The sequence below is a fragment of the Anoplolepis gracilipes genome, chromosome 8 (assembly GCF_047496725.1).
Source record: "Anoplolepis gracilipes chromosome 8, ASM4749672v1, whole genome shotgun sequence".
Taxonomy (NCBI): Eukaryota; Metazoa; Arthropoda; class Insecta; order Hymenoptera; family Formicidae; genus Anoplolepis; species Anoplolepis gracilipes.
The window spans coordinates 8052172-8080000 of NC_132977.1; the positions used below are offsets into that span (position 1 = coordinate 8052172).

Sequence of the window (27829 nt, forward strand, 5' to 3'; positions counted from 1 at the left end):
CTTTTAAAAGAGATATGTGGTCCGCGGCACTCATTCATAGGTCTGTGTTGACTTGTGTATAGTATGCAACATAAATAGGTTTGAATGAAAACTGAGTAAACTATATCGGTCAAATGTCAGTAAAACAAAGGAAGAATGAACTTTCTTTAATGAAACGAACAGTGGTAGTATTGTGGCATAATATGATGTAGCACGATGTACTATATAATGCGTAAAGAAAAGTTACAGATATTAAACGAATCATAGTCCATTCCACTTGTCTGGAAACACCTTGTGCACTAGGAAAAAATAATCTCATGGATAATTATGAATAAATTAAGAAAACTTGGCTACAAACAGTCAAATTTAACAGATTTACAGATATAGGAGTTCTAAGCATATGCTTAAACACTTTGTAATGCTATGGTGTCATAGTTAAACTATGACTACAGTGATTACAATTATCTGGTAAGTCTGTTAAAAAGAGGCACTTACAATATATATTGTAAGATCAGATTCGAAGAAGAAGACAAAGAGTACACGATGTACTGCACAAGAACAACTGAGCGCTTTGTTTTGCCATTTATACGTTTCTTATCGCCTGTTGTGCGATAGAGAGACCTATGCTTCGAGGGGGTCAGGCACTATGAAACTTTAACCAGTTCGACAGAAATAGTATTTAGTTTGTATATATATGTATATTTGTAATGTGATTGTAAAACACAATCACACTTGGATTAAACAAAACACATAATTTCTTTAAGAAATCAGTTCCCATTAAAAATACTTTTAATAAGCTTTTCGGTTGTCAATGTAAGTAGTAGTAACTGTATAATAAATATTTGATTTATGTATATTTACCAGTCTGCACTTCATGCCCAATGTTAATCCTTGATGTATAAAGAATTAGAACCTGAATTATATATCATATGATTCTTAAACATTAGGTTTCAAGCATATTTGTTCATATAAATTATTTGTATCTACATGGGCAAAATGAAGCCAAAAATCGCAGAAAAGTGCTTTAAAATATTACTTTTTCTTATGTTTGATAAAGTTATGCATAACTTTTATTAAATTATAAATATGTTTATAATGCAATATATACTTTATATATATTGAATAAAAAAAAATAATGCGTCACAGAAGATGCAATATAAAATTCTAATTTGTACTTGCTATTAAAGATTTGATTTTCTAGAAGTGTAACATTTTTAAACTAAATATATATAATTGCTTTAAATACATATATACATATAAAAAATATATGTATATGAATCAGAAAAAACTTCTGGAGCTGATTCATATATATATATATATATATATATATATATATATATATATATATATATATATATATATAAATAAATTATATATATATATATATAATTTTTTTTACTTGATTAATTTAATATATATGTATAAGAATCGGCTCCAGAAAAAAATGTCTTTTCTTTTTAACCATTTATACAACCGATAAAGCTGAAAGTTTTTAATATTATTTATCATTATATAATTTCTACAGCATGTGTTAAAAACATTTATTTTTCTTTATTTTTTATTTAGTTAATTTTATACAGAGTGTTAAAAGCTAATGTACAAATTTTCCAACAACATGCCTAATATCCGGAAAAATTTCCAAGACTGCTTTAGAACTGTAAGTAATACATATGCTTGAAATATCGCAATGAGAAGATACATACATGTACACATATACATATATATTGACTTATGATACTGTGAAGAGAGATTTAAAAAAGTTAATTTACATCACGAGATGAACAAATTGTGAATATCTGAATAGGCAAATTTGCTGGAGCTGAGTGATACATGTACATAAAATGTTGTGCAACTTGGACTGATAAAAAAACTGAAATGTAACAAAGGCTAATATTAATTAGTTAAGTAAGATGATGCTGAGTAATGTTGTTCACATTTATGTGTGTTTTACATATATCCAATTTATTCGATAAAATAAAAAAAAATATATATTAAACCTAAAATGTGCTACATTTTGGGTGCAAAGAATATGCAGTAAGTAAAAAAAAAAGTAAAAGTAAATTAATATCTAAGTGATACTAGAGAATAAAATGTGCGATCTCGTGCTATTTCAATCAAGAAATTTGATACATACATTTATACAGAGTATTCTGGACTACGTTCTTTTAATTTATTTTGTCACTGATATACTTTGTCATTGTCAAATTTCGGCATCTCTTTTTGTTTTGATATATATACTATATTAAATTTTGAAAAAAAATATAATAAGCTAAATATATTTATTTATTCATTATAACTTTATTCAAATTCATAAAATAAAAATTTCTTTAGTAAGTGAAAATATAATCATTTTAGTCATTAAATTTACAAATAGTTTCGAAGGAATTGTTTAAACTAACATTTATTCATTGCCGGGAAAATGTTGATTTTATGTCTTCTATTAAATATAAGGTTTGATTATATGTTGTACGTGTATTAGCTTTAAACATACATTATAATATGACAGTCTAAAACACTCTGCTTCAAAACCGTCGTCGAGATCGCAAGCATACATTTTTTTTAACCGTCACATCAATGTAATTAAAAGGAAGAAGACGGACAAGCACACATTGTACAATATCACGTGCTAATAATAATATGCGTTTTAATTATGTAATGATCGAATAAGCTTTTTTTAAAAAATATATATATGTATACAGACATACACACACACATACACACGCATATATATATATATATATATATATATATATATATATATATATATATATATATATATATATATATATACATATGCACAGAAAAAGAGATCTTTTTATATGAAAAGCTATTCGTGAATTTTTGTGAATTAAGAGCAAGCATAAAAGATATACAATCTTGTGTGTATTATGATAATAAGTGAACGAATTGTAATTGAAAAATGATATTTTGCATTTTATTCTACTGAAGAATGAAAGATTAATCAGGCTAGAACAAAGAAATAATATTTAAATGCAGGATTCATAGCACAAAGCAAGCAACTACTGTCGAGAAAATTCCTTAACCCTTACGAGAGTTTTTTAGATATTAATTAATCATTTATTTTTAAGTTTTATATTGACCGTTAAGAAAGGAACATCGGTGGTATCTGGAGCGATATAAAAAAGAGAATTACATTTAATTTAAATTTATATCAAATTATATTTAATTATATATTTATATTAAATTCTCATATTAGACATCCATGACATACTTTTACACTTATATATTAATGATAGGAGATTTGAATTTATCTGTTTTCTATTATATATTCTGTATAAAAATACGAATTAGTAATTAATTAAATATTAATGATGAAAAAATGAGATATTTATGTGTAATGTACTTATAATGCTTGTATTATGCTATGAATCCATCTCATTTATTAGAAAGTAGACTGCAAAGAAGTGAGAATGTGTGTTATACAAATACAGTGTGTTGTAGAGGTGCGAAGAGTATTTAATTAAATAAAATCTAAAATTAGATGACTACATATTTATCAGTGATCGAAGTTTTAACCTGTCTTAATATCTATTTTGAACTTTTGCCAAATATGAAATGTAAATAATTACTGTATTTAATCTAAATTAATATGTATAATAATTGTAAATATTTCTAAGCATTATTTTATATCTTTTATTAGTTTATTATTTTATGTATTCTTTTTCGTATATATTTTTATAAATGTACATTTTAAACTCTCATTATTGAATATTTTACAATATTTAACAAACTTATATTCTTATACAAGGATGCTACAGCGAGTAAATTTTTTAATAATAATGTTTTTTTTTATTTATTTTGTTAAGTTAAAAATTTTTTTAATTAGCTAATTATATATATAGACTGATGTATACTTGCAGATTTTTTACTTTCTTCTTTTATAAGAACTATTATTAAGTAAATAAAGATATTCTTAAAGCAATGAAAGATAATACAAAGTAGATAGATAAAAATATCTTACATTTTTTCATACATTGTATATAACGTTTCCCAGAAAACTCTAAATTTAACACGAATCATTCAATAATACATTTTTTAATTGCATGTACTACTACTTTATCGCAAGATATCACAATTAGCATTTATGTGAAGCACTTTACTGGAATTGAGAGTTTAAGACATATATAATATCTATAATTTCATCAAATTCAATCAAATGTCATGAATAAGCAATATAACGCAGAAAAATTAATTTACTTATGTACAACTTCAGCTTTTAGTCGAGCTGCAAGAGCTCTTCGTACTTGAAGTATTGAAGGATCTAAAGCTTGTGCTGCTTCTAGTTCCTGTTGCCCTTTCAGAGTAGCCTCGGCAACTACTCTAGCCGAGCTCGGCCGGGTTTTATTCATTTCTAGCTGCTGGCTTCTAGCTTCCTTTTTCAAAGCTACAAGTTTATCTCGTCTGGCTTTTAGATAATCCTGCCTCTTTTTAATATCTTCCGCATTCATCTGTAATAAAATACGTAATTGAATGCAATATATTTTCACAAACATGTTACCGTAAACATTGGTTTTTTAGATCCTTTATATTTATAGAAAAATGCTTTTATACATATGTATTAATTATATTGTGTAAAATTTAAGTAAAAAAAAGACTACCTCATCTTCGTCGGATTTTTTTGAAATCGGTATTGGTTTTAGAGGCTCAGTCTTCTTAAGTTGAAATTTCTCTATCGGTTCTTTCTCAACAGATGCGGTAGCCGCATGTTCAGTTTCTTCTATGGATTCATCATCCGAAGTATTCTTGGAGGTGTTTTTCGATTTTCTTAATGCTTCTTCCAATAACGCCTTTTCATTGTGATATTCAGCCGCCAAACGCTCGTGTTCAGCAATCAACGTTTTTTCAGACGATATACTTGCCTCTTCATTCTGATCTTCCAAAACATGTTTGCTGTACACAGATGCATAAGATAGTTGACTTCAATTTTTTCAACACACACAAGATCGGTCGTTCGTTAGATTTTTATTTTTAAATAGTTTATAAATTTTTCTATTTTTATACGATGTATAAATATATTTTTTTATTTAATTAAAAATAATGTGTTTGGCTTGTGCATTGATATATATTTACAATACGACTTACTGTATCAAATCCTCCATGACCAATTCATCATCAATAAAGCCATCCTCGTACATAAGAGAGGCAGGTGTGAGACCATACCTTTGTTCGATCATATTTAAAGCTTGCAGTTGAAGTTCCAAATTTTTTTGTATCATCATTCTTTTGAATATCTCGTATTCATTCGCCGCCCATATTTGTTCAAACAAGTTCTATAAAACGTACTATGATGAAACGTATTATAAATTTAAAGAAGAGAATGAAATGAAATATTTGTTAATATAAAGCACAGTCAAATTGTGTATAATGTATTTATCTAAAAAAATTTTTTATAGAAATATTAAAATCTCTAAATATTATACAATCTTTTTTTTGTCTTTTTTATACGAGCATTTTTTTTAATTTCATAAAACAAAGACATACACGAGAGTGTAAAACATAGTTTATTATTATATAAATATGTAGGGATACGATGATCGTACTTGTTGAAATTGTATCGGGATCTTTGTTTCTCTGTTGACGGTGCACGCATGCTCAAATTGTTCCGGTGAGATATTCATATCTTCCATAAAACAACCCAGCAGCAAATCAACTAAATTTTTATATTCTTGATATATTTTCCGATATTCTTCGCAATCTTCAGTATTTGCCTCGAAAACTATGACATAGCAGATAGATAATTATACTTTTTTACATTATTGTGTTTTATTTTTATAATATTTAGTTACAAAGTTCATCACTTTTATTAGGAAAAGTTTTATTCATTTCCGTATGCGCACGCGTGTGCATATTGTGAGGAGAAAATATTATAAATATATTTCAAAACAGATGTAAAAAAAAGTATGGGTAGGCAGATTATTCAATATATATATATATATATATATATATATATATATATATATATATATATATATATATATATATATATATATATATATATATGCGTATTTTTAGCAGTACAGTGTTTAACACGTTTGCCTACTTTCTGTCAAAAACAGCTGATATGCAAAATATATTAATAAAATTAATATTATATTCGTTACAAGTGATTTCTTTATTTAATTAAATTATAAAACTTTAGCAGAAAAAAATGGTAATTCTTATTATTGGGGGGAAAAAAATGAAGATATTTTCAATGACTGTACGAACCGAGGGACTTTTCCTCGATGAAAGTCAGTAAAGGCGACGACCAAATGGGGCCCTGTAGAAATCCAATCAAGGAATCGAATACCCAAGCACTGTCATCTTGGTCATTCATTTTGCTGAAATTATCTTTGATGTCCGAATGACGGTGAGAATTTGTACACTTGTATCGAGTGTTTCTTCTACAGTCGTGTTTGTCCGACAGTATGACTTCTCTTTAGCTTTAGTATTTAGTAGTCATAGTTACGTAGGCCAAAACATGAGACATCGGAATAGACTTGCGCTGATATCATATTCTTCCGGATCGATGATGCATATGTTGCCCGTCTTCGTGGTGTCGATTACGATGAGTAGAAAGATGATACCCGGAAATCAATATATATGAAGTATTTTAATATATATATCTATCTTGGTAAACAACTTGGCTTGACAGACACATAAAACGACCATGCAAAAATAATAAAGAAATTTTATATAATTTATATATAAGTTTCAACATTATAAAGATGCAATTTGTCAAAACGCGATTGTAATTCAAGATAAAATTTATGATATATTTATAATTTTCAAGAAAGATTTATCAAAAATGATCGTTTATTTAATATGCGATAATTTACATACAGAGCGCTCTCAGTTTTTACGATGTAAAATATATATTCTTTAAGACATACGAGAATATCTCGCTTCTGTTTTTATAGATATAATAAATTATATTATAAAAAGAGATTTTCTCACTTACATTTAATGAAAGTTTCGTCATGTTTTATTTTTGATTTACGCGTTAGTAAATGAAATATGACAAGAATAATATATTTGCAACGTAAAATGCAAAGTGTCTTCTTAATTTATTCGTGAGCGTGAGAGCGATGCGATCGCAGCACAGGCTTCTAGAAGTCTGTGGATCGCGGACACAGAGATTTAAAATGCGGAACGATTTTTGACGGCGACGCGGTCTCTCGGAGCGCTAGGGAATTTTCTTGGACGCCGGTAGCGCCGGGCGGTGGGCGGCGGGTAACGGGTGGCGGGTGACGGGTGACTGACGGGTGGCGGGCGCGCCGGGCCGGGCCGATCGCAGCGCCTCGCCTCGCCTCGCGCCCGCGCGAAAACGTGGATTGTCAGCGTCCGCCGCAGTGACGGAGCGGCGACAGAGTCAACATCCGGCCGACACAGAGATGCGCACGTTTCGGCGCTCGGAAGAAGGACGCCGCGTACGTGGTTTCGGGACATGAAAGCGAGATGAATGATCGCGACACGAGGACGCGGGCCTGAGGAGCGCTGGGACAAGACACTCCGCGAGGGCGATTCGAAATCCATTGTCTCCGCGCGCGCTCGTCCGCTATTGTTTTTTTTCAGCGTCGCCGCCGTCATCGTCATCGTCATCGTCGTCGATCAGCCGGACGGCCGCGCCGGTGCGCCGTGCGCTGCGCGTTCCTCGTGAGTGTTGCTGCTGCCGCTACGTCGAGAGAATCGCGACAACGGCGATCGTCTGGTTATAGGGCGTGCGAGCTCCCCTACGTGACTGCTCCCGCGTGACTCGGAGGAGACAATAAAGGAGCCGCCGTCACTTATCGCCCTGTGCCACTCCGCCTACCAACCGATCGGCAGTCACGGCACTGTTAATCCCGTGGCTACGTCGCGCCGAGGCCGAGGGAAATCGTCGGGATCACTCGCGTCTGAAGCGGCGGGCCGGTTCTTCTCCGCCTTCTACCTCCCTCCACCGACGACCCGGCGAAGCTGAGCTTGTCGCGCGACGACAGCAAACACGGCGCGGACACATCGGGCACGAGGTATATCGCGCATCGCTTTCGCAATTTCCTCTCGCGCGATCAACTCGTTGCCGAATTAAAAAAGAGAGAGAGAGAGAGAGAGGGAGAGATCAAAAGTGACATTGTGTCCCAAAAGGGACGGATATCCATAATGAAAGGAGGAGAGGGAGAACTCGTAGACGACTAATGTTTGCCGGGAACGTATGTCGTCCCGGGTTCCGGGTTCCCGACGCTTGTGTCGAGCCGGAATTTCAACCTTCCCTGCGAGCGTGAGCTACGAGAGAGGCATTCGATCCGAGAAAGAGAGAGCGAGAGAGAGAGAGAGAGAGAGAGAAACAAATTCGCGTGCTCGCCCGCATCGAAGAGAAATCAATTTTGGGCGCGTTGAACCCCGGTTCGCGCGCTACAAGAAGACAACAAACGCGATGATGTTTAACAAATCTTTTCTCTTTTTTTCGAATCGTCTTACGCCTTGTCACGTCTTTCGTACAGACAATCCGTACATTATTCGCACATTGTGAACACGATCCATTCCTCCTTGGAACGACGAAGCGATGCTTCTCTTCGGTCGGGCTCGTCGCGTTATGTTCCGCGATGCCGTTTAAAAATACAACGCGCAGACGAACAACGAGAGATATTTGTCCGGCGGCGATCAAGTACACGCAGTGTTTATGTTTTTACAAAGTTAAAGAGAAGGGAAGGGGGAGAGAAATCCATCGTGTTTGTCGATGAAAAATTCTTTGTTTTACGATACTACCTTGTCGAGCACACGCGAAATATAACGCGAGATAACTATTTTCCCAATGTTTGATTATATAGTGCATATATATTAATTTTTTTTATCTCGCATTTTTAGCGCCTTACACGTTATCAAAATTGTTAGGTAAACATAATTTCATAAGTTGAGTTGCAAAACAATAAGACTTATGTGTTCGTTCTATTTATTTTGTACATATGATGCAGATTTACATCAATTTGAGACACATTTTACTAGTAATTTTATTGCTTTCCTTTTGTAGAACTAATAAACTCATGTTTTATGCATTGACATATTGAGCAATGCATAATTAATTCTTTTATAAATATTTTATGAATTCCTACTAAGGGGCAAAATCAAAACAAAACTGCAATGCATATTTAATGTTTTTTCATTATATTTGAAAATTATTTTGAAATTTATGATATATATTTATCTCTTCTCATTTCTTATCATTAAATTAATTAATTATGCAGAATTTTATGCTTAATAATGTATATATTTTTTTATTACAGAATCATGTCATCGGGAGCAGGATCCAGTGGGACTGGACGAGGACGTGGTTCCTCCTTGGCAGACAATAAACCAGAAAGTAAAGAAGCTAAGCCAAATCCAAAGATGTCAAAAGCTTTAGGAACTTCCGCTAAAAGGTACTATATATTTTTGTTTCATACACTGCAATAGCTACATAGCTAATGTTATACTAATTTGTAACTAAACATAGAAACTGATATATTTAATATTTTTATCAGGATACAAAAGGAATTGGCAGAAATCACACTAGATCCACCTCCCAATTGCAGGTATACTATTATTATTAATTATATGTAGGGAAATTAAACTTCACAACTACACTTGATATAGTTTATAGAAATAATATAGTGTAGTAAATAATAAAATAAATTTTATTTTACAGCGCAGGCCCGAAAGGTGATAATTTATATGAGTGGGTTTCTACTATATTGGGTCCTCCAGGTTCGGTTTACGAGGGTGGTGTATTCTTTCTTGATATACATTTCTCACCAGAATATCCCTTTAAACCTCCTAAGGTTGGTAGTTTTATTAATTCTGTATTGCATGTATTAAATTACTTATATAGAATTATATAATGATCAATGAAAAGAGGATAAATAAAAGTTGAAAATGTCATCTAGAATATTGATATATTTTTTTATGAAGCTATTAAAATATTTGCATGACATTTTGATATAATAATAAAATATATCTCAATATTTGTTATAATAATAAACTATATCTTTGTAAGAAACAGAGGCTAAAATAAATATTACGCTTATAATTTTTTTCATCTCTATTAAAGTTCTGTCACTTATACTCAGTCTCAAATTATTTCGTTTATTCTAGTGTACGCTATAATACTGTACATTATTATACACACATTGTTTCTAACAAAAATGTATTTTCTTGTAGGTTACATTCCGGACACGCATCTACCATTGCAATATAAATAGTCAAGGAGTTATCTGCTTGGACATATTAAAGGACAATTGGTCTCCTGCACTCACAATTTCAAAGGTTTTATTGTCAATATGTTCCCTCTTAACAGACTGCAATCCAGGTGAGTATTGTAATAAATTATCTAGTTATTCATTTATAAATTCAATGTACAATGTATACATTATACACGAACAATGAATTTTATGACTTGTTTGTACTTTCAAGATTATATTTTATACATATCGCACACATCTTTTATATGATTATTATATAGATCTTGTGTAATTTTATTTTACAGCTGATCCATTGGTGGGTAGTATAGCCACACAGTACCTACAAAATAGAGAAGAACATGATCGCATAGCACGGCTTTGGACTAAGCGCTATGCCACATGAGCATGTTCTTAATTCATATTAAACTCCTATTAGTCTCATGCCAATCATGACTTATGATCGCTGCTGCTCTCATACAACTTGTCTCATATTGTAGCTCATATACATCTTTATCTATGATCATGTTGGTCAGAAAATGCAAGTGATCAAAGGCCGTTTGAGATCACCTCAAGCATGATTGTGATGTGCTTTTATGTTGAGTATGTAATGTGCCTAAGACGAATGAATGTGTGTGCAAGTGTGTTTAAACAGTGTGTTAGGGCATAACGAGACAGGAGTTTTTCACTTAAAAGTTACAATGAGATAGTATTTAAATGGATTGTATTGTGTATCAACAATACTATCCACAATGCTGCTAATGTTTTTAGAATAGGAGATAACATGAACAATATTGATAATCTAAAATGTAAGTAATTAAGTATATAGGCGATATAAGATATCGACATAGAGGGCCATTTTTTTCATAATTAAACTCATATTTTTATATTGAATTATTCAATTTAAATTATTATATCCATACATGTATCGCATACCTAACCTAACTCAAGGTATAAACTAGTAACGTATATAACTATAATTTAGCAGTTGCAAATCTACTGGCAAACAATTTTGTGTTCATAATACACAGCAATGTGTACGTTCTGCATGAAGCAGACGCAAATACTTACGTTATATCGATTGTCTGGGCCCATCCATAAAAATGTAATTGTAAATAAATTTACTGTATACTTATGTGCTGATATTCAAAAAATTTATAATTCTGACCCGAATTTATATTCTGTCTATATATATATTGAAGTTTTTGCTGGCGATTGGATTGATTACTCTGGTTCAGTAATTCTGATTAGCGATTTTTTACCTCCTAAAAATTACAACTTTAGTTACATATGTAGATAGAGAAAGAAAGAAAATTTACACGCGCGACTGGCGCTAACCAATGTTGGTGCAATTTTTGCGTGTTCTTAGACTTTTCGCATTATTTAATTGTTTTAGAAAATACTTGCATATCAATTTTGTTGTATATTCGAAACATCTAATAGTCCAAGTGTATTAAATTACTTTCATTATCTCTAAGATATCAGATATATATAAAGTGAATGCCTCTTAAATAATTTCTTCTAATTTTTTTATATCATGTGAGAATTTCAGAAACACAAGGTGATTAAAGTCACTTTGTACATATCTGTTCTAAAATATAAAATAGTTGCTTATAAAAGTACTGAATAGTAAATGTAAATTATAGTTTATATAAAGATGAAGCGAAGACAGAAAGAGGAGAAGAGAGTTTGCTTGATGATATACTGATATACTGTACAGTTTTTATTATGTAAAGTAAACGCGCTTTGCATCCTTTTCATTATGAAATTTTTGAGGAATGTAAATATCGCGTGAAGTGCATGTGCGAAATATGCGATTCGCGTAAGTTCCTATATTAAAATTAAAAATATTCTTGGACTTTAATTTATAGTCGGCAAATCTTGGCTCTTTATATTTTGTAAGCTAGTATGGTGCAGTTTCAACACATAATACATAAATTAAAGTGGGATAGATAAGTCAATGATCCTGCTTCGGGTTTGTAAATATATATCATTATATACATAAAATAGTACATGTACTTGTGAAACATGTATTTGTGAGAAATTACCGAAATATTAACAAAATATGATAGATCTCTTTATTTCTAAATGTCGTATATACATTAATTAAATGTAGTCATATACGCGCTAAAAATGAAAGCATACTATATCTATGAATCCAATTTGAAAATTATAGAATGTATTAAATTTTTTATAAAAAAAAAAAACAAATATAGAAGATAAAAAAGCCATTTGTTAACGCTATTTCGATAATCTAACATTTACAATTTACCGAAAGAGATCACATGATCTATAAACACTTTTATTTGCGTGTATAAAGAATATTAATGTCAACAAAAAAAAAAAAAAAAAAAAAAAAAGGAGTAAGAAAATCAATCTTATACTGATAAATAAACTGATCTTTTAACTAATGGTATAACGAATGAAATACAATTTATTATACGCTGATACCGAGTACTTATTATTATCTCACCTATCCTTCTTTTCTTAAAACATAAAGTTTTGTTAATTATATAAAGTCTGAAATTTTTGTGTTTAGAGACATCAAACTTATCAGAAATGTTAATAAGAGTGGGGAAAAGGATCTTAATTAAAAATATTATAAATGGTGTCATTAAATTTATTAGTATACATAAAAGCTAGATGAATATGTGCTAAGGACATGTTGGCTCCTAAAATACCGTAAATTAGTTTTATTATAATAACAAAATTACGTTTGTATCACTTTAATGATATTGTGACTAATAATTTATGTTTATAGTAAAATATAATAACATAAGCAGCCAAAATATAAAATTTAGTACAAAGTCATTTGTGTTGTGTGTATGTGTGTGTGTGTGTGTATATATATGTATATATAATATGTATATATTTATATGTAAAATACCAATGTTAGTTAATACTGATTACAATAATCTTCATCAGTCTTTTGCGTTGCCTGGTAATTAATACATACAGAGAGTCTAAAATTTTTAATAAAACCTCTGACACAAACGGATGATTTTATACAATCAAAAGGAGCAAACTTTGGATAAGTGCTAATTTCGAGGCTGTATTGCGCGTGGTTCGTAGATAATATAATCATTGAAATGTTTTCTAATCTCTATTAACTTATAACATAAACGTTACTATGTTAGGCACACTTTAAATCTCATAGCTATTATTTCTATATATGTTTCTGCAACTATATGATTATTCTACGGACGTTCATATCTATTTCTGAGATCTTGTGCATTTGCCATCGTGTATATGTGCGAGTGTGTATGTGTGCCAATGGTAAATTTAAATTATCTCAACATTATTGTAAAATAGAGTAAATATATATTAATTCATTCTGTTCTTATACATATAAATTCTTTGTGATAATTATATTTTTTTATTTTGTTAGACACATATATATTCTAATAATATTCAATATATGTCCAAAGGAATGTTAGAATTTTTCATGCATTGTATACACAAGACTACAGAAACTTACATAATTCAATTTGAACTGTGGTACTTGAATTCGTGAAATCGACAAGACGCAGTGAAATTTCTATTTTTTTTTCTTTCATTTTATTATATAAATCTAAAAAGAATATCATACATTTTTTTCTATGTATTTAAAAAACATACGTAATAATATTTAATGGCACCCAATTAGTTTCAATTTTAATAAATTACGTTTTAAGAAACGCTTTTCCTTCAAATGGAAGCAAGTGAATAAATGTTAATGTATTATATATAATAGCTTTATTTTTCACATTAATTCCTTTTCCAATATTATCGAAAGCTCTTTTAATATTGGGAAAGAGAGTTCTATGATTACATATAGAGTTTAAAAAAGTCTTTTCATAATTCTGACACAATATATCACATAATAGTTCTTGATTCGTTATTTCTTTTTCGAAATAACTTGTTACTGAATAAAAATAATCTTAATCCTTTTGTTTTGGTCCCAAATATGAATGAACTTAGCATTAAATATGCACAAAAATATTTTTCTGTCAAGAGCATATAATATAATTAATAAAAGAGAGGATCAATATCAGTTCATTGACATTACAAGCTAAATTATTGAGGTCAAAGCTAGAGCTACAGCTTCCATTCATTTAAATTGAGTTAGATGTCAAGATACACTAATTTTGTTATATCATTACTACATAATGTACAGAGTTTTTGTGTACATCGGACATTATATATATAATAATATACTATATACATGCATATATGTATGTGTATGTATATATATATAATATATATAGATATTTGTATATGTATATATATTTCACGGGGCATCGTCGATTACGAATAAGAGTACACTGCTTTTCTTCGTAGAGAAAACACGGAAAATTATTATATATAAATTTATATTAATATTACCACAACATCGTATATATTATAAGTATTAGAGACTGTATCTTTTTTTTTCGTCGATGAGGAGGCGTGAAAAACAAATGCAGACTTGCGCGCATATACTCAATATAATGTACGCTATTTTATGGGAGTATCAAATTATCAGAACACAAGTTTGTTTGCAATTAATTGCTACATAAGTTGTCTATTCTGCACTCTGAGGAAGATGATGCAGAAATAGAACTCCTTATCTTTTTAGCTTTTTTTTTAAGTCTGACAAAAAATTAAGAGGAATGATGGCTACATTGAATGCTCTATCTCTTATAAAGATACAAATCGTATATAATGCGCAAAAGATTACAAACATGTATAAACATATCACATGAAAAAATAGATGTCAGACATTATACATCATGGCACATTATTTAACAGGCACCTTGTCATATACATGTGCCAAAAATTGATCAACATTCTATTGGTATAAGATCTGTAAACGGGGTCGTATACATTTTCGACTAGTTTTCTTTTTTCTCTTTTCGTTGCTCCTTATACGACATGTGATGTATATTTTTGGCAGATATTGGCAGTAATTTTATATTAAATTTAATAGGAAAATGTTATTAATATCCAAGGCGTAGCATTTTTCATTTTTTTTTCTTTTTTATAAGAAGCAAGTAAAAGTAGAGATGCCAATTTGCATTCTCTCTACAAAAGTATGTATATGTAATTTCACGTGCATTACATACCGAAGCATCGTTAACTTATCACTGTACACTAAATACTTGTGACATCATTCCTCTTTGGGTATATATATATTTATTTGTAAGCACAATAAGAATGATTACGGTCGTAATGAATCTACAAGTATCAACCAATGTATGATGAACAATATTATGAAAAATGCCTCCTAATTGATGGCAGATCAGTGTGCTGTGGTTTCGCTGCAAGTAAAAATATTACATCACTAGGCATAAAACATAAAATATTTGAAAAACATTTAGTGTTACGGCATATTAAGCAATATTTATATGTATATATATAATATAATATAAAAAAAGAGAAACAAAAAATAACTTGACGGTTTTCATATGTAATATTATTAAAATATGTAAACTTTAATAACAAGCATTTTATTGCCAACACTGGCTTGACAAACAATATCTTAGATTATCTAATCAAATTGAAGTAATTCTAATTGCTGTTTTACTGAGTATATAAGTGATATTGCATTAAAATAATTTCATTATGAATTATACGCTTTGCTATAACTCGTATAACATGAACAATTATTACTTTTTTTTATCTATTTCTATACACTTATACATCTCATAAGACATTTTTCATGATTATAACACTATGTAAACTTTACATTGTGATAAACAACAAAACATCTCAAGTTAGATATATAGTATTTCTTGTTTGTATTGATTCGTAGCATGTGTAGTTAATGTATAATTGCAAATTGAGGCTAATACTTTCCTTTACTTCCTTTAATTTGTTAAATATGGAAGTTTTTCATCAATTTAGTGAGTCTTGTTTAGCCATAAATTATAATTAAATTTAAAAAAAAAATACTACTATACTTGCGCAGTGACACATGTTACTTTCAATCACAGTTTCTTTGCACATTTCACATTTTCACAAATATAGAACATTTGTTTTACTGATTGAGTATAATTTTCTTAAAATGGATTATTTAACATGCAATATAAAAGAAAATGCCCTTCATCATACACCATTAGGTTAATGCTGAAAAAGTATCCATGTATCTTAGTACTTTATTTTACATCTTGAAATATTTAATTAGTTGGTTTTTCTTTTTAACATTGTGCAATTTTGTCAAAAAAGATAAAATTTTTCTAAGCTTATATAATAATTTTCTCAATATCGAATGTAGAATGTCGTTAAAAATAAATATATATTATAACAATAGTAAATATAACAACAAGTTTATATATATTTGATATTTACTATCTGCACACTATATTAAATACAGTATTTATGCTCTCACGGAAATATATTCAAATATATTCCAATAAGAGTATATATAACAGCAAAAAGCAAAATAAAGTCTTCAGAGATATGGATACTCTTAAAATTTGAAAATGACTGCTTAGTATTATAGCAGAGCCTCGACAACAGTATCAATATATCACTGCATCATGCGCGGAATATCATAAAGCAAAAAATATATAGGAAAACGACAAAGATACACTTTTACTAATAAGCTGAACAAGTACTCACATGAAGCAAACATTAAATAAAAAGAAGCTTTTAAACATATTTTTTATAGTGTGATTTATATAATTTCATATTATCGATATAATAGTTATCGTGGCTCAACTATAACAGTATCACAATGACACTGAACGAATTAGATATACGTTTATAAAAAAAATGTAGTATATCTTCGAGAGTAACAGATAATCCGATATCATTAATATACAAAGTTGTTCGAGAGCTTATTGTAAAAACATACAAAACATACGTGTGATGGTTTTACGCCTGATAGATAAGGCAAGGCCCAGATACCAAAATAGCAGTGAGATTCTTTGGAAATCTTTAAATCGTTTGCCTATCACGCACTTTTTAATGAAAAGTAATTATAAACTGCTTCTTTGCAATGTGTTAAAAGTAGAAGCGATAAAGAAAAGAAAATATTTTATGTATAATTGTGCATGGTTAAATGATAACGAAATAAGGAAAAAAAAATAGTGACAGCTTGTGTAATAATCAGGTTTTATACAAGTGCATTTTAGGCTTGCAATGAAAATTTGTGTCTATCAGCTTACACAGTCTCATACTCGCGACGAATTGAGCGAGCCAAACAGCACGCAAAGATTACTCCAATCAACTGAAAAAAAGGAGAAATTATGTTTTATTTTCTAGTAAGCTTTGCTCATTATTGTCATGTATGCATGTTGAAATACTATTATCATACAGTATTATATATACATCCAGTATTACTAATGAAAATAATGTCGTAATAAATATAAAAATCTGTTTCTTTTATTAATGTGCACATAATGTCCAGTTACGATTATAATTATTCTTGTAACATAATTTATGATGAAATAGAAATTTGATTTAGAACTTACTTGTATGAGGGCTATGCCTATGCCCACTCCTCCCAGGATCATAGCATTATTTTCTATAGCAGATTGCAGTTTCATCATGCAGCCATCACCATTGACGTGAATCGAATTTACATCACATTTGCTCTGAGAAGGGACTTCCTTGCAGCAAGACTCGGGAACGTTATTGTCTACGAAACCAATACGGGACCAATCTGCAGGATTATTCATACCGCAACATTGTAACTGAAATCATAGTATTTTCACAATTAATTACGAGTTTTAAACAAACGTATTCATAAATTTATAATTAATATAATATTGTAGCAAGTCAGAATTTTCTCTCTATACATTGGTGCTAATCATAATGCCATTTCTTTCACAGCGATGTAAAAATAATTAAATAAATGATTGTATATTTATATGTAATAATCATTTAATGAGAACTCACATCGTGCTGCATAATGTCCCATGAACGACGAATGTCGTCATTAGTACTGTACTGTCGCATAGTACTGTTCAGACGATTTTCTAACATGTTAGCAACTTCTCCTCTCATCATGTAACCTGTGATTCCAGCGCCCAATTCCAGAGCAAATATCAACAACAGCAAAACTGAGAACTAAAAAATTTAAATTATTAAATAGATGTAATATGTGGAAAGTATGTCTGCAATTTAAATTAATACTTTTTTTAATTCTGAGAACTATTAAAAATTTAAATATTTCAATGAAGACTATTTTCATAATTGAAATCTATTTTTTATAAATTAATTTTAAATCTTGTAATATAAAAACATTGAATTAATTTATAAAGAATTTAATAGACATAAATCAAATATATTGTTATAGGAAAGCAGATTTTTAAAAGCATTTTTATAAACCCATACCGTAATTATCATGCAATGATTTTCCTTCACGGCGCCGCAGCATCCAAAGAATGACACAAGGAAGACTATGACACCGACTATTATCATTAAGACTGGTGCTGCAAAGAACCAACTATCCACAAAGTTGTTGTACCCATTGTAAACAACCAGAATCACTGCACCCACCGAAATAAATACGATACCGGTGATCTGAAAATAATACATAAGATATTCAGTAAATTTTTTATCTTATACATACTAAATAATACATCGTAACTTGATATATATTGCATTACATTTATTTTCTCTAATATGTTACAATAACTTTAGTTTACTTTCACTGTTAAGCATATGCTATTACTGAAGTGAAATCTTTTATTAGAATCATTACTAAACATGGAATTTATGTGACATAACATTTAAGAAATAAATACCATAAATACATATAAACGTATCATTAATGAAACCTAATGTGTCGTCATCGAATTTAAAATTACCTATCTCTAAAAAACTTTCTGTTCAAAGACACGCTTCTCAATGTGTAAGTTGTAATCGATACTTTGAGTAATTAGGTCAGACATTTAATACTTTTCTGTTGTGATAAACTTGATTTTAAGTGGAAAACGTAATCACACGTATAAATCGTATTGTTTACAAACAGCAAGTAGAACTTTCATAATTACATCAAATAAATAACTTTTAACAAGAGAATTTTCGTTGGTGAATTACAAAGGCGATAATTTTATCGAGCTCAAAGTAGATAAAATTTATTTTCATATAAAAGATAAATTAACAAATTCTTGTAAACTTATATGAGCTGCATATACATTAAAGATATATACAAGTTTCTATTATAAAAAGAGTGAATTGCATACAGATTGCATCGACGTGCAATTTAGAGTTAATAATAAGTTTGAGTTAAATTTTTTACCTACAAAAAATATAATAAATAAAATTGTAACATCTATTGTATAGTCTACATATATCGTACGACAGAAGGGGAGAGCGAATTGCGTTCATCAATTCGATTATTCCAAACTATTGACGTAGAAATATGATGCGTGAGTATTTTTCCTCGAAAGCGCGTGCAACACGCTTTTTTTTTTTTTTTCATATCGCTGACTATAACCGTCGTATACTCGTCGTCGGAAGGTCGGTTTCAACAAAGTCACGATCGCCGGAATTGGACGGCATCCTGTTGCTGGATGGATCTGGCTAAATAAAGACATCCAGGCACGAGCGCGATCGTTCTATGGTCGGTGGGGAAAAAAGGCGCGACTGCGACATCGTTCGTAGATTGTAGGCAGCCCGGTTGAGAGAGTATAGACCTTTCCCTTTGCGAGCCTATGATTTTACCTCTACGTGTCTCACCTACGGCTTACCTACGTTTACGCGCCTTGAGGCTACGCGAAACCGAATCCGACCGGTCGATTCGCTCGCCCTCGAGCGAAGCCTAGATAAGCCTGTTGAGGCTCGCGCGTACGTCGCTAACAGGTGACTTTATTAGACGAACTTTAAAAGTATGGATTTATATTGAAAAGTTTCAACACAACGAGGACGCGCGACGACGACGGCGACGACGATTTATCAGACGTCCCAGAAAACAAAGAGTAGAGCAGAACAGTGCGTCGTTTCTTGCGTGAAATTTAGAGTTTACCCCCGTTCTTCAACGAATACGTCATTGAAATGTAACAAGCTCTCTTCGTAAAATTAATCTTTAAAAGGGCGACTAAAGATAATGGAGCATTATTGTTCAATTTACAGCAAATTTATTTTAAATATATGTCTATCTTTATTTATTTTAGAAAGAAAGATAGATACATGTTTAACAATAATCTCGCTAAAATCCAAAATAATGTTGGGACAAATTGACTTTAATCAAAGGCTTAATTTTTGAAATATCAAATATTGAAACTCGATTGGTTGAAAGAAACTTTCTTTGATATTTTCGTTAGGAAGAGAGAGACAAGATTTTCCAAAACTTAGAAAGACCATAAAAAGAGTTTAAATTTTGCAAGAAAAAAACTATACGTCAAATATGTTGTGGCACGCCCTATATAAGTACGCAACGTTAGTATTTCACGCTGGACGGATCATTAAACGTGCAATAAGAGACGCGCGACAGATACGCCCGTACTGTCGTCCTTCAGGGGAAGAGGTTGTTTTTGTGTCCTAGATCCTTACGACCATCTATATGGCGACAGTGTTTTATGTGCGAATTTTTTACGCGATAAATATGACTTTTAAAAATTATAGTTTTATTTACCGCGACTTTTTAATAAATTCTTCCGTCAATGTAATTGATATGACATAAATAAACACATTATTCTTTTGATATTCATATATAAAATGATGAAAGCGACAAAGCTAAAAAGTCTTGTGTAATTCGAATCAGTTCTTTGTCAAACCCGTGACCTCGAAATTCTCTTTAACATTCTCTAATTAAATATTTATTTATACAATTCTATTAGTATATTGAATTTATTATATTTCCTTTAGAATATATCAATTTTTTATTAGATAAAAAAATTTTAATTAAATTGCACTGCATCTAGAAATTTGAAGACGTAAATGTTTGATTTAAGCTTTTAATATATAATATAATTTTGTATATATTTCAGGTTTTAATGGTATCGGTTATGTTGAACGGGCGAACTCTAGATTACGTTAAACGTTGAAGGTATCGATCGCCTTCATCCATAACACTTACACCGAGGTTCTGGAACATAAGCACACTACAAAGTTTCCCTCGAGAACTGATACCCTCGTACCTGTATCATTTATTCAGAAACTCTGTACAGTTTCGGTCACGCCATATACAATATCGATTAGATTATTACTATCATTGTAAATTGGCGTTAGATCAAATATAAATCAATATAAAATATAAATCAATCGAAAAACTTGTAGAAGAGCCACAAGAGATTTTTCTAAATTCAAGATACACAAAAATAATAGGAAAGTTTTCAGGATTCCCTCCTATATTATATATTACACGTATTGTAAATGTGTTGCGTGTATGTGTCTATGTACACGCCCAAGTTTTCGCTTTATATCAATATTATTAAAAAATTTAATTACAGGCGTAATTACACTCGGTGATTATAATTGCGAACATCTGTTATGCTAATATAATCAAGATGTAATAAGTATATAAATATTTGAAATACTATACATCTATTGTTTGAAAATGTGCACAATATGGATAAATACCTCTCGCACTAAAGGTTTTTACCGAGAGACAAATCGCGCAGAGATATTCACAAATTTGAAATATTTCGAATAATTAAAGATCCATAATCCGTAAAAAAAAATAAAAAAAAAAAAAAAAAAATCATATACCGGAAGAAGAAAAACTTACAACTGTACATTTCATAATTTATGTACAAGATAGTTTCGAAATGATTCATCGCTCATCAGCGGATAGCGGTGCCAAACTTCGACGCCGGGATAAGCATCGAAGAGATCAACGATCCCCAGATGCTGCTCCAGGTTTGACCGATATACATACATGAGACAAAGCCCGCCCAACACGGCGACGACGCGACGCGACGCGACGCGACAGGACGAGACGCCGAGAATAGCGGCTCGAAGAGGAGCGGAGAACGCAACGTATATCTCGTCGTGTTCCCTTTTGTACGTTTAATTACGGCATAAACAACCGTTAATCGCGGCCGTACTCACCGCGAATATCAGGTTGAAGAGGAATAGCAGGTATTTCACGCAAGTCATACCGCCGGACACCATTTTCGTCACTCTCACTGTGTGCGAACTTGTTCCTCGTGAATCACTGAACGCAACGTCGCGCGACGTCTACGACGAGTATTACGTTTTTTTGCCGAGTATTACGCGGAAGCGGAACGCCTATCTTTCTCTCTCTTTTTTGTCCTCTATTACGTATATCTGCCCTCTCTTTCTCGATACGTCTTCAACGCCCGTACTCTCACGATGCTCGCGCGTCGACTGACCGTCGTCAAATGCGCCGGACGGCGTATTTTTGTTGTTGCGCGGTATATGCTCGAGATGCGCGCGCATCCGCTCCGATAATGTCGGTCAGGGCCGTATCTCGTTGAGAGAAAATGAGGTAATTGATGTCTATTGGGTTGCGATCAGAAAAAATATCAAGATAATCGTGGTTTTCAAAAGGGGAACGTTTTCAATTTTTTTTAATATTGTAAAAGTTTTATTTAATTATTGACTACATTATTAATTACACTCTACGATGTGTGTAATATATTCTTTTTTAAGTAATTATCGTTAAGATAAATAATGTCTATGGATTATTAACAGCGATGATCGATTTTTGAATTCTCGAAATTTTAAGATATTGTATGTACACAAAGTAATTTTTAATGTATTTGATAAATCAAAGAAGATCGACATAGCAAACTAATAATGATTTTAAACGACAGAAATATCAATTTATATATCTTATTATATTAAATAACATGTGCCTAGAGAAGAAAAAAAGGAGTATGATGTAGATTTTATTTTCTTGTGAAAATTTCTAATTTTTCCAATCAAACATATACATTTTTATTTGCAGATATAATAACAGACTCTTTTTCCACCTTGGAAATATTTTCAACTTCCGGACTCGTGTGTTATTTATACGAGAGGTAGATGCTTATATTTTTCAAAATTATTATTCACTTCTCGTAGCGTCATCGTCACGTTTGTTGATGCGTCACCCGAACATGGTACGAGCCTGTGCGATGCACCTTCGTCGAACGCAACTCAACGCAACGCAACTCAACGCAACGCAACGGCGTTGTATGTTGGATGGTGGTGTCATGGCGGGTTTAACAGTAATCGATGATTCAATCTCGCGTGCCCATTTCACGATTTTCGAATATCATCGCCAATGAGATTTGTTCATACAATCGTATATGAAAATCGTGCTTCCATCATCATCGACTCAACAGTTAAAATCACGAGATAACTGAATTGAGATCCAATGATTTTTACAATTATCTATTCTGCGCACCCTATGAATTTTAAAATCTATACAGATATAGCTGAACAAGAGTTTTTCCTTTTACTTTTTTGAAAATCTTATTTAGTTGCTTTTTTTTTTTTTACTTAAAATATGTATTTAACTTATTCCTCCACGTATTTAAAAAAATAGTCAAAAATAGTTAGATGAAACGACTGTGGTAAATCAATTCATGTTTCTTACTGCAATATTTATCAAAATGACAATTGGCGGCTCACCAATGTTGCTTATTTTATTTATCGAAATTATAAATTATGCAGAATGTCAACTTCAGATATGGTACTGTCACAAAGAGTGACTCAGAAAGAAAGAGAAAGAAAAGAGAAATAAATACATTAGTACGAAAAGAGATAGTGCAATGAACGAAGGGAATTGTAACGCCTACGTTGAGAATTATGATGCTGATATGCTTCAATACCATTCTTTGTCGACTTCTATTAATATACACGTCACAAACACGCGTTTTTCAGGTCTATGACTCTGGCGAGGAGCATTGTGAAAAACGATGACTGTTTTGACAAAGTAGAGACTTCATCTACGCTCGACGAAATTACGTTGGGGCATCCACACAATTTCACGCCCGCGCATTCTCTCGCAACGTAATTAATAATACTTACTCTAGGATAACTATGTTTCTTATGCGTGCGAAAATACAAGCGGGAAAAAGTTTATTGCATGCATTTGGAATTTTTAGCTCAATTTTCTTCTACATATGTCAAATGGCAACATTATTATGTTAATGTTCTTTTTTATATTTTATATTATATTATAAGATGAATCTAATCTACGAACATGTTATACCTTATCATTTTAAAACAATTTTGCCTTTTAATTCATATTTATGTTACTTAATCAAATCACATGTTATTAAATACACATTCTCTAAAGAATTGTCTAATCGTAATCATTTAAAAGTCTCTTGATTAAAGTTTAAAAAGAAGATAAAACTATGATATTTGCATCTTTTCATAACTTATCTGTTATTTTATCAAATCGTTTTATTATCAAATATTTTAAAATATCTAGCATAAAAATGCGTCTCATGTTTATTGTATAATATTACATAAAATAGATTGACCGAGCATTAGATTTAAATGGAGAGAGCGAAGTATTATTTATATAATATTCAATTTATGATTTTGGTTTTAAAGAAGAGATAAAATATTTAACTCGTTGATATGTTGTATATATAAAATTAGGACAAAAAATATATTAGAAACCTTTGAAAATGATCATAATGTCTAAAAAAAATCACCATGATTATATTCTGGTTCTTTCTTATACATTTTATTATACATTTATATTATATTTGAATATATTATTAGCATACACTCTAGATGTTTAAGAAATAGCACATTTCATTGATTACTTTTTAGCCTTTACGTTATTTACATTCTCAGTATTATTCGCGTTGTAATACTCCATATCATTTTTCCCCATGGAGAAGGGAATTAAGTCTTGACATTTACCCTAAATGTATTCATCGATTTTCTAAATATAATAATACCGTATATATGTATAACATATAATGTTTATGTTAAATAGTTCAAAGATAAAAACTTTGTTCCACATTAGAAACATTTTACGCACGTGTAAAAATATGTATAATATAATATTCAACTGCGGCATCGTAAACTTTGTAATAACCATACAGTAATAGCTTATTATGCTTACATTACACATTACAGAAATATAACGCCGAGCTATATAATCGTCATAATCATGTTTATTACTTCTCTTTTGTTTTCGTAAATAAATAGTTTTATATAACTAATTAGAATAGACACGAGAGAGTTAATGAAATTAACAATTATATTCATTTCCTTTATTATTTGCTTTTAGAATAATTGTGGTTCAATACGTTGGACAGAATGGAACGTGACAGCGATAAACGAAATGTGTGCCCTCAATGTAGCACGACGCAATAACTAAATGACTATAATGTTATTAGTATAAATTGGATGATGTGAAATCGACCTCTCTTGTGAATTTCGTTTGTGTTCGCCAAACGAAAGGCTCAAGTTTACACGCTACGTTTTTGTGTAAACGCTGACCACGTGCACCAAACGCATAATATATGACGCTTAGGGAGAATTCTCCGCGATGTCGGCCACGTCAGACCGTACACAACCCTCGGCCAGTGTAGCTAAATATATATGAATATAAAATGTGTACGGCCCGGAGCATGCGTGCTCTCTCAGTACGCCTCAGGGCCACATTGGCCTCGTCCAAGCGCAATATACCGTAGTTAAGTCAACCCTTCGGAGGAATAATAGAATTGAAAAATTAATTCTTCCGAACGGCGAATTTTTTACTTTGCTGGCTGAAAATTATAGAAATTTTTTTTATACATCTGTATATAAAAAAAAAATAAATTTTATATAATTTCTGCTATTTAATTAAACCAGCATCAGTAGTATCATGGGATGTATAAAATGAAATTGCATTCATATAAAAAAGGGATGAATTTAATATTCAATCTGAACGTGTATCTGAAAGTAAAACATAAACACACAGCATACGTTAACTACTTAATGCCTTTTAGAAGTTTTTGAGACAAGAGGATATCTTATTAGCAAGAAATGTATGTATGTACACATGTCAGGAAATGAATTAAAAATATTATATTATATTATACTAATTAAATTCTTTGAAAAAAAATGTAAATTTGAATTTTGCATTATTATTTTAAGATTATTTATTCGAATTTATTCATTGTTTAATTCTGGTATCGCTCAATCTGTAATTGTTTTTAAAAAATTCATTTTTCCTTCAATTTTTATCCAAATACACACACATATATCTTTAAAACTCATATTTTTATTTTCAGTATAGTTTGTTGAATGAACACATTGCTGTTATACACAGTCAGAAATATTTCCGTCGCGCCATGTTTCGATAACAATACAGATTGTTTGGACGTCATTGGTAGCCAAAGTTAAATGCATGCAACAAAAGTATATATGTATAAGATATATATAATTCTCTTTTTTTAAATTTAATTCTCCCTCATACATTAATAACTCTGGTGAAAATAATAAAAAATAAAATTTTTTTAAATATTATGTCTCTCCTACTTCAAACATATGCTATAAATATAAATATTTCGTTTTACAATTAACAACAAGGGAAAGTAGAAATAAATCGCCCATTATTTTTACGCCTACTTAAGCGTATGACATATTTCGCTCGAATAGGTGGCTATTATATTTTAATTTGAGTTTTTAAAATAAAAATAATACAGGTCGAAATATAATTGATACGTATAGCTCTATTTTGCCGATTTTGTCCGCTTTAGTGTGAAAGGGCAATCCGCCAGACGATATAAATGGATATTTGTGTCACAGATTGATCGCGGCATCATTAAGCGATTACGCGAGGGTAATAACTGCGTTACAGAGAGTACGGACATGTGGTGAGATATGTGTCAAGTGTTACCCTTGAGCACGCGGTTATTGAATATTATATTAGCGACATTAGGATCTCTGTGCTCCATATTCTATGCCTCAATAGTCTCAATTACAGACTATAACTAACGACGTGACCGAACCAACGAACAGAGACCGCAAGTATTGTGCAACCCGTTATCGAGTTTCTGTTGATTTCCGCGAGAAATCCGAGTCTAGAGAGACACAGATTTTTATTATGTGCGTACATGCAAACAAATACAGATGCACAAATGCGGAACTAGTTGCTACGCTTTTGCACATGATGAGCTCGAAAATTTATTTCCATAAATGTTGACAAAAAAAAAAGGTTCAAAGAATACTTTTAAAATGAATTAAATGAATAAAATTATCATTCAGAGAGATTTCGATATTTTTTAAGAAAAAATTATTTCAATGTTCAACCAGGGAGAAATATTGCCACATGCATGAAATAAATTTATTAAACGGCCTGTATAAACTCGAAAAACCATCGAAACCGAGCGGCCTTTCAAATTTCGTAATCTCGTTATTAACACACAGCCGTGGATCATTGACAGGTGTGCGCGAGCTGCACCAACACCTTACTACGACTAATGTATTTTAAAACGAATAAAGCGAGATTTCGACCGGTCTCTCTCTCTTCATATTGCGCCCGACGTACATACATACATACATACATACATATATATATATATATATATATATATATATATATATATATATATATGTATATGTTATGTGTACACGCAGCGTACATATAAACATACACACAAGCTCCATGTGTGTGCACGTGCATGGTTCGCGCTTGGTAGGCACATGTACATCGGCGCCACCCGTCGGAACACGCGTTCCTTGCTTAAGGAGTCTTTTCGACGCATTTTTCGTGTTCTCGATCACGCAGTATCATTCGTGACTCGCCTTTGATACCCAACAAGATTGTCCCGCTCGCGCGAGAA

At 31.1% G+C, this 27829-nt stretch overlaps 4 protein-coding genes across 11 annotated transcripts in view; 2 read left to right on the top strand and 2 right to left on the bottom strand.

The window, feature by feature from the left end:
* Positions 1–3849: 3849 nt before the first annotated feature.
* Positions 3850–8604, bottom strand: LOC140668352 (cilia- and flagella-associated protein 36). 3 transcript variants are annotated; one of them, XM_072897291.1, is made up of 6 exons: positions 8471–8604; positions 6208–6528; positions 5541–5716; positions 5083–5270; positions 4599–4890; positions 3850–4448 (listed from the first exon to the last, which is right to left on the bottom strand). In XM_072897291.1, the coding sequence occupies exons 2-6, from the start codon at positions 6314–6316 to the stop codon at positions 4194–4196; spliced, it is 1020 nt and encodes a 339-aa protein (XP_072753392.1). In that variant the 5' UTR covers positions 6317–6528; positions 8471–8604; the 3' UTR covers positions 3850–4193. The 3 variants fall into 3 exon arrangements, with proteins under 3 accessions (XP_072753392.1, XP_072753391.1, XP_072753390.1); XM_072897290.1 differs by having other exon boundaries at positions 8437–8562; XM_072897289.1 differs by lacking the exon at positions 8471–8604 and adding an exon at positions 6941–7146.
* On the top strand, positions 7315–11304 carry Ubc2 (ubiquitin conjugating enzyme 2). Of its 6 annotated transcripts, none has more exons than XM_072897292.1 (7): positions 7315–7635; positions 8824–8850; positions 9240–9374; positions 9477–9527; positions 9641–9773; positions 10153–10300; positions 10478–11304. In XM_072897292.1, the coding sequence occupies exons 1-7, from the start codon at positions 7442–7444 to the stop codon at positions 10573–10575; spliced, it is 786 nt and encodes a 261-aa protein (XP_072753393.1). In that variant the 5' UTR covers positions 7315–7441; the 3' UTR covers positions 10576–11304. The 6 variants fall into 6 exon arrangements, with proteins under 6 accessions (XP_072753393.1, XP_072753399.1, XP_072753398.1 ...); XM_072897298.1 differs by lacking the exon at positions 7315–7635 and adding an exon at positions 7763–7988; XM_072897293.1 differs by lacking the exon at positions 7315–7635 and adding an exon at positions 8072–8236.
* Positions 11305–12768: 1464 nt separating this feature from the next.
* Positions 12769–22434, bottom strand: LOC140668355 (CD63 antigen). The gene is made up of 6 exons (XM_072897299.1): positions 22134–22434; positions 18471–18659; positions 18033–18203; positions 17606–17827; positions 17300–17361; positions 12769–15448 (listed from the first exon to the last, which is right to left on the bottom strand). Exons 1-6 carry the CDS (start codon positions 22194–22196, stop codon positions 15430–15432), a joined length of 726 nt encoding a protein of 241 aa, XP_072753400.1. The 5' UTR covers positions 22197–22434; the 3' UTR covers positions 12769–15429.
* Positions 22435–27678: 5244 nt separating this feature from the next.
* LOC140668534 (CD63 antigen-like) overlaps positions 27679–27829 on the top strand; it is a 4257-nt gene continuing 4106 nt past the window's right edge. Inside the window, exon 1 of the mRNA XM_072897619.1 lies at positions 27679–27829. This exon is cut by the window's right edge and continues 121 nt beyond it. The gene's annotated coding sequence lies outside the window, so the exon portion shown is untranslated.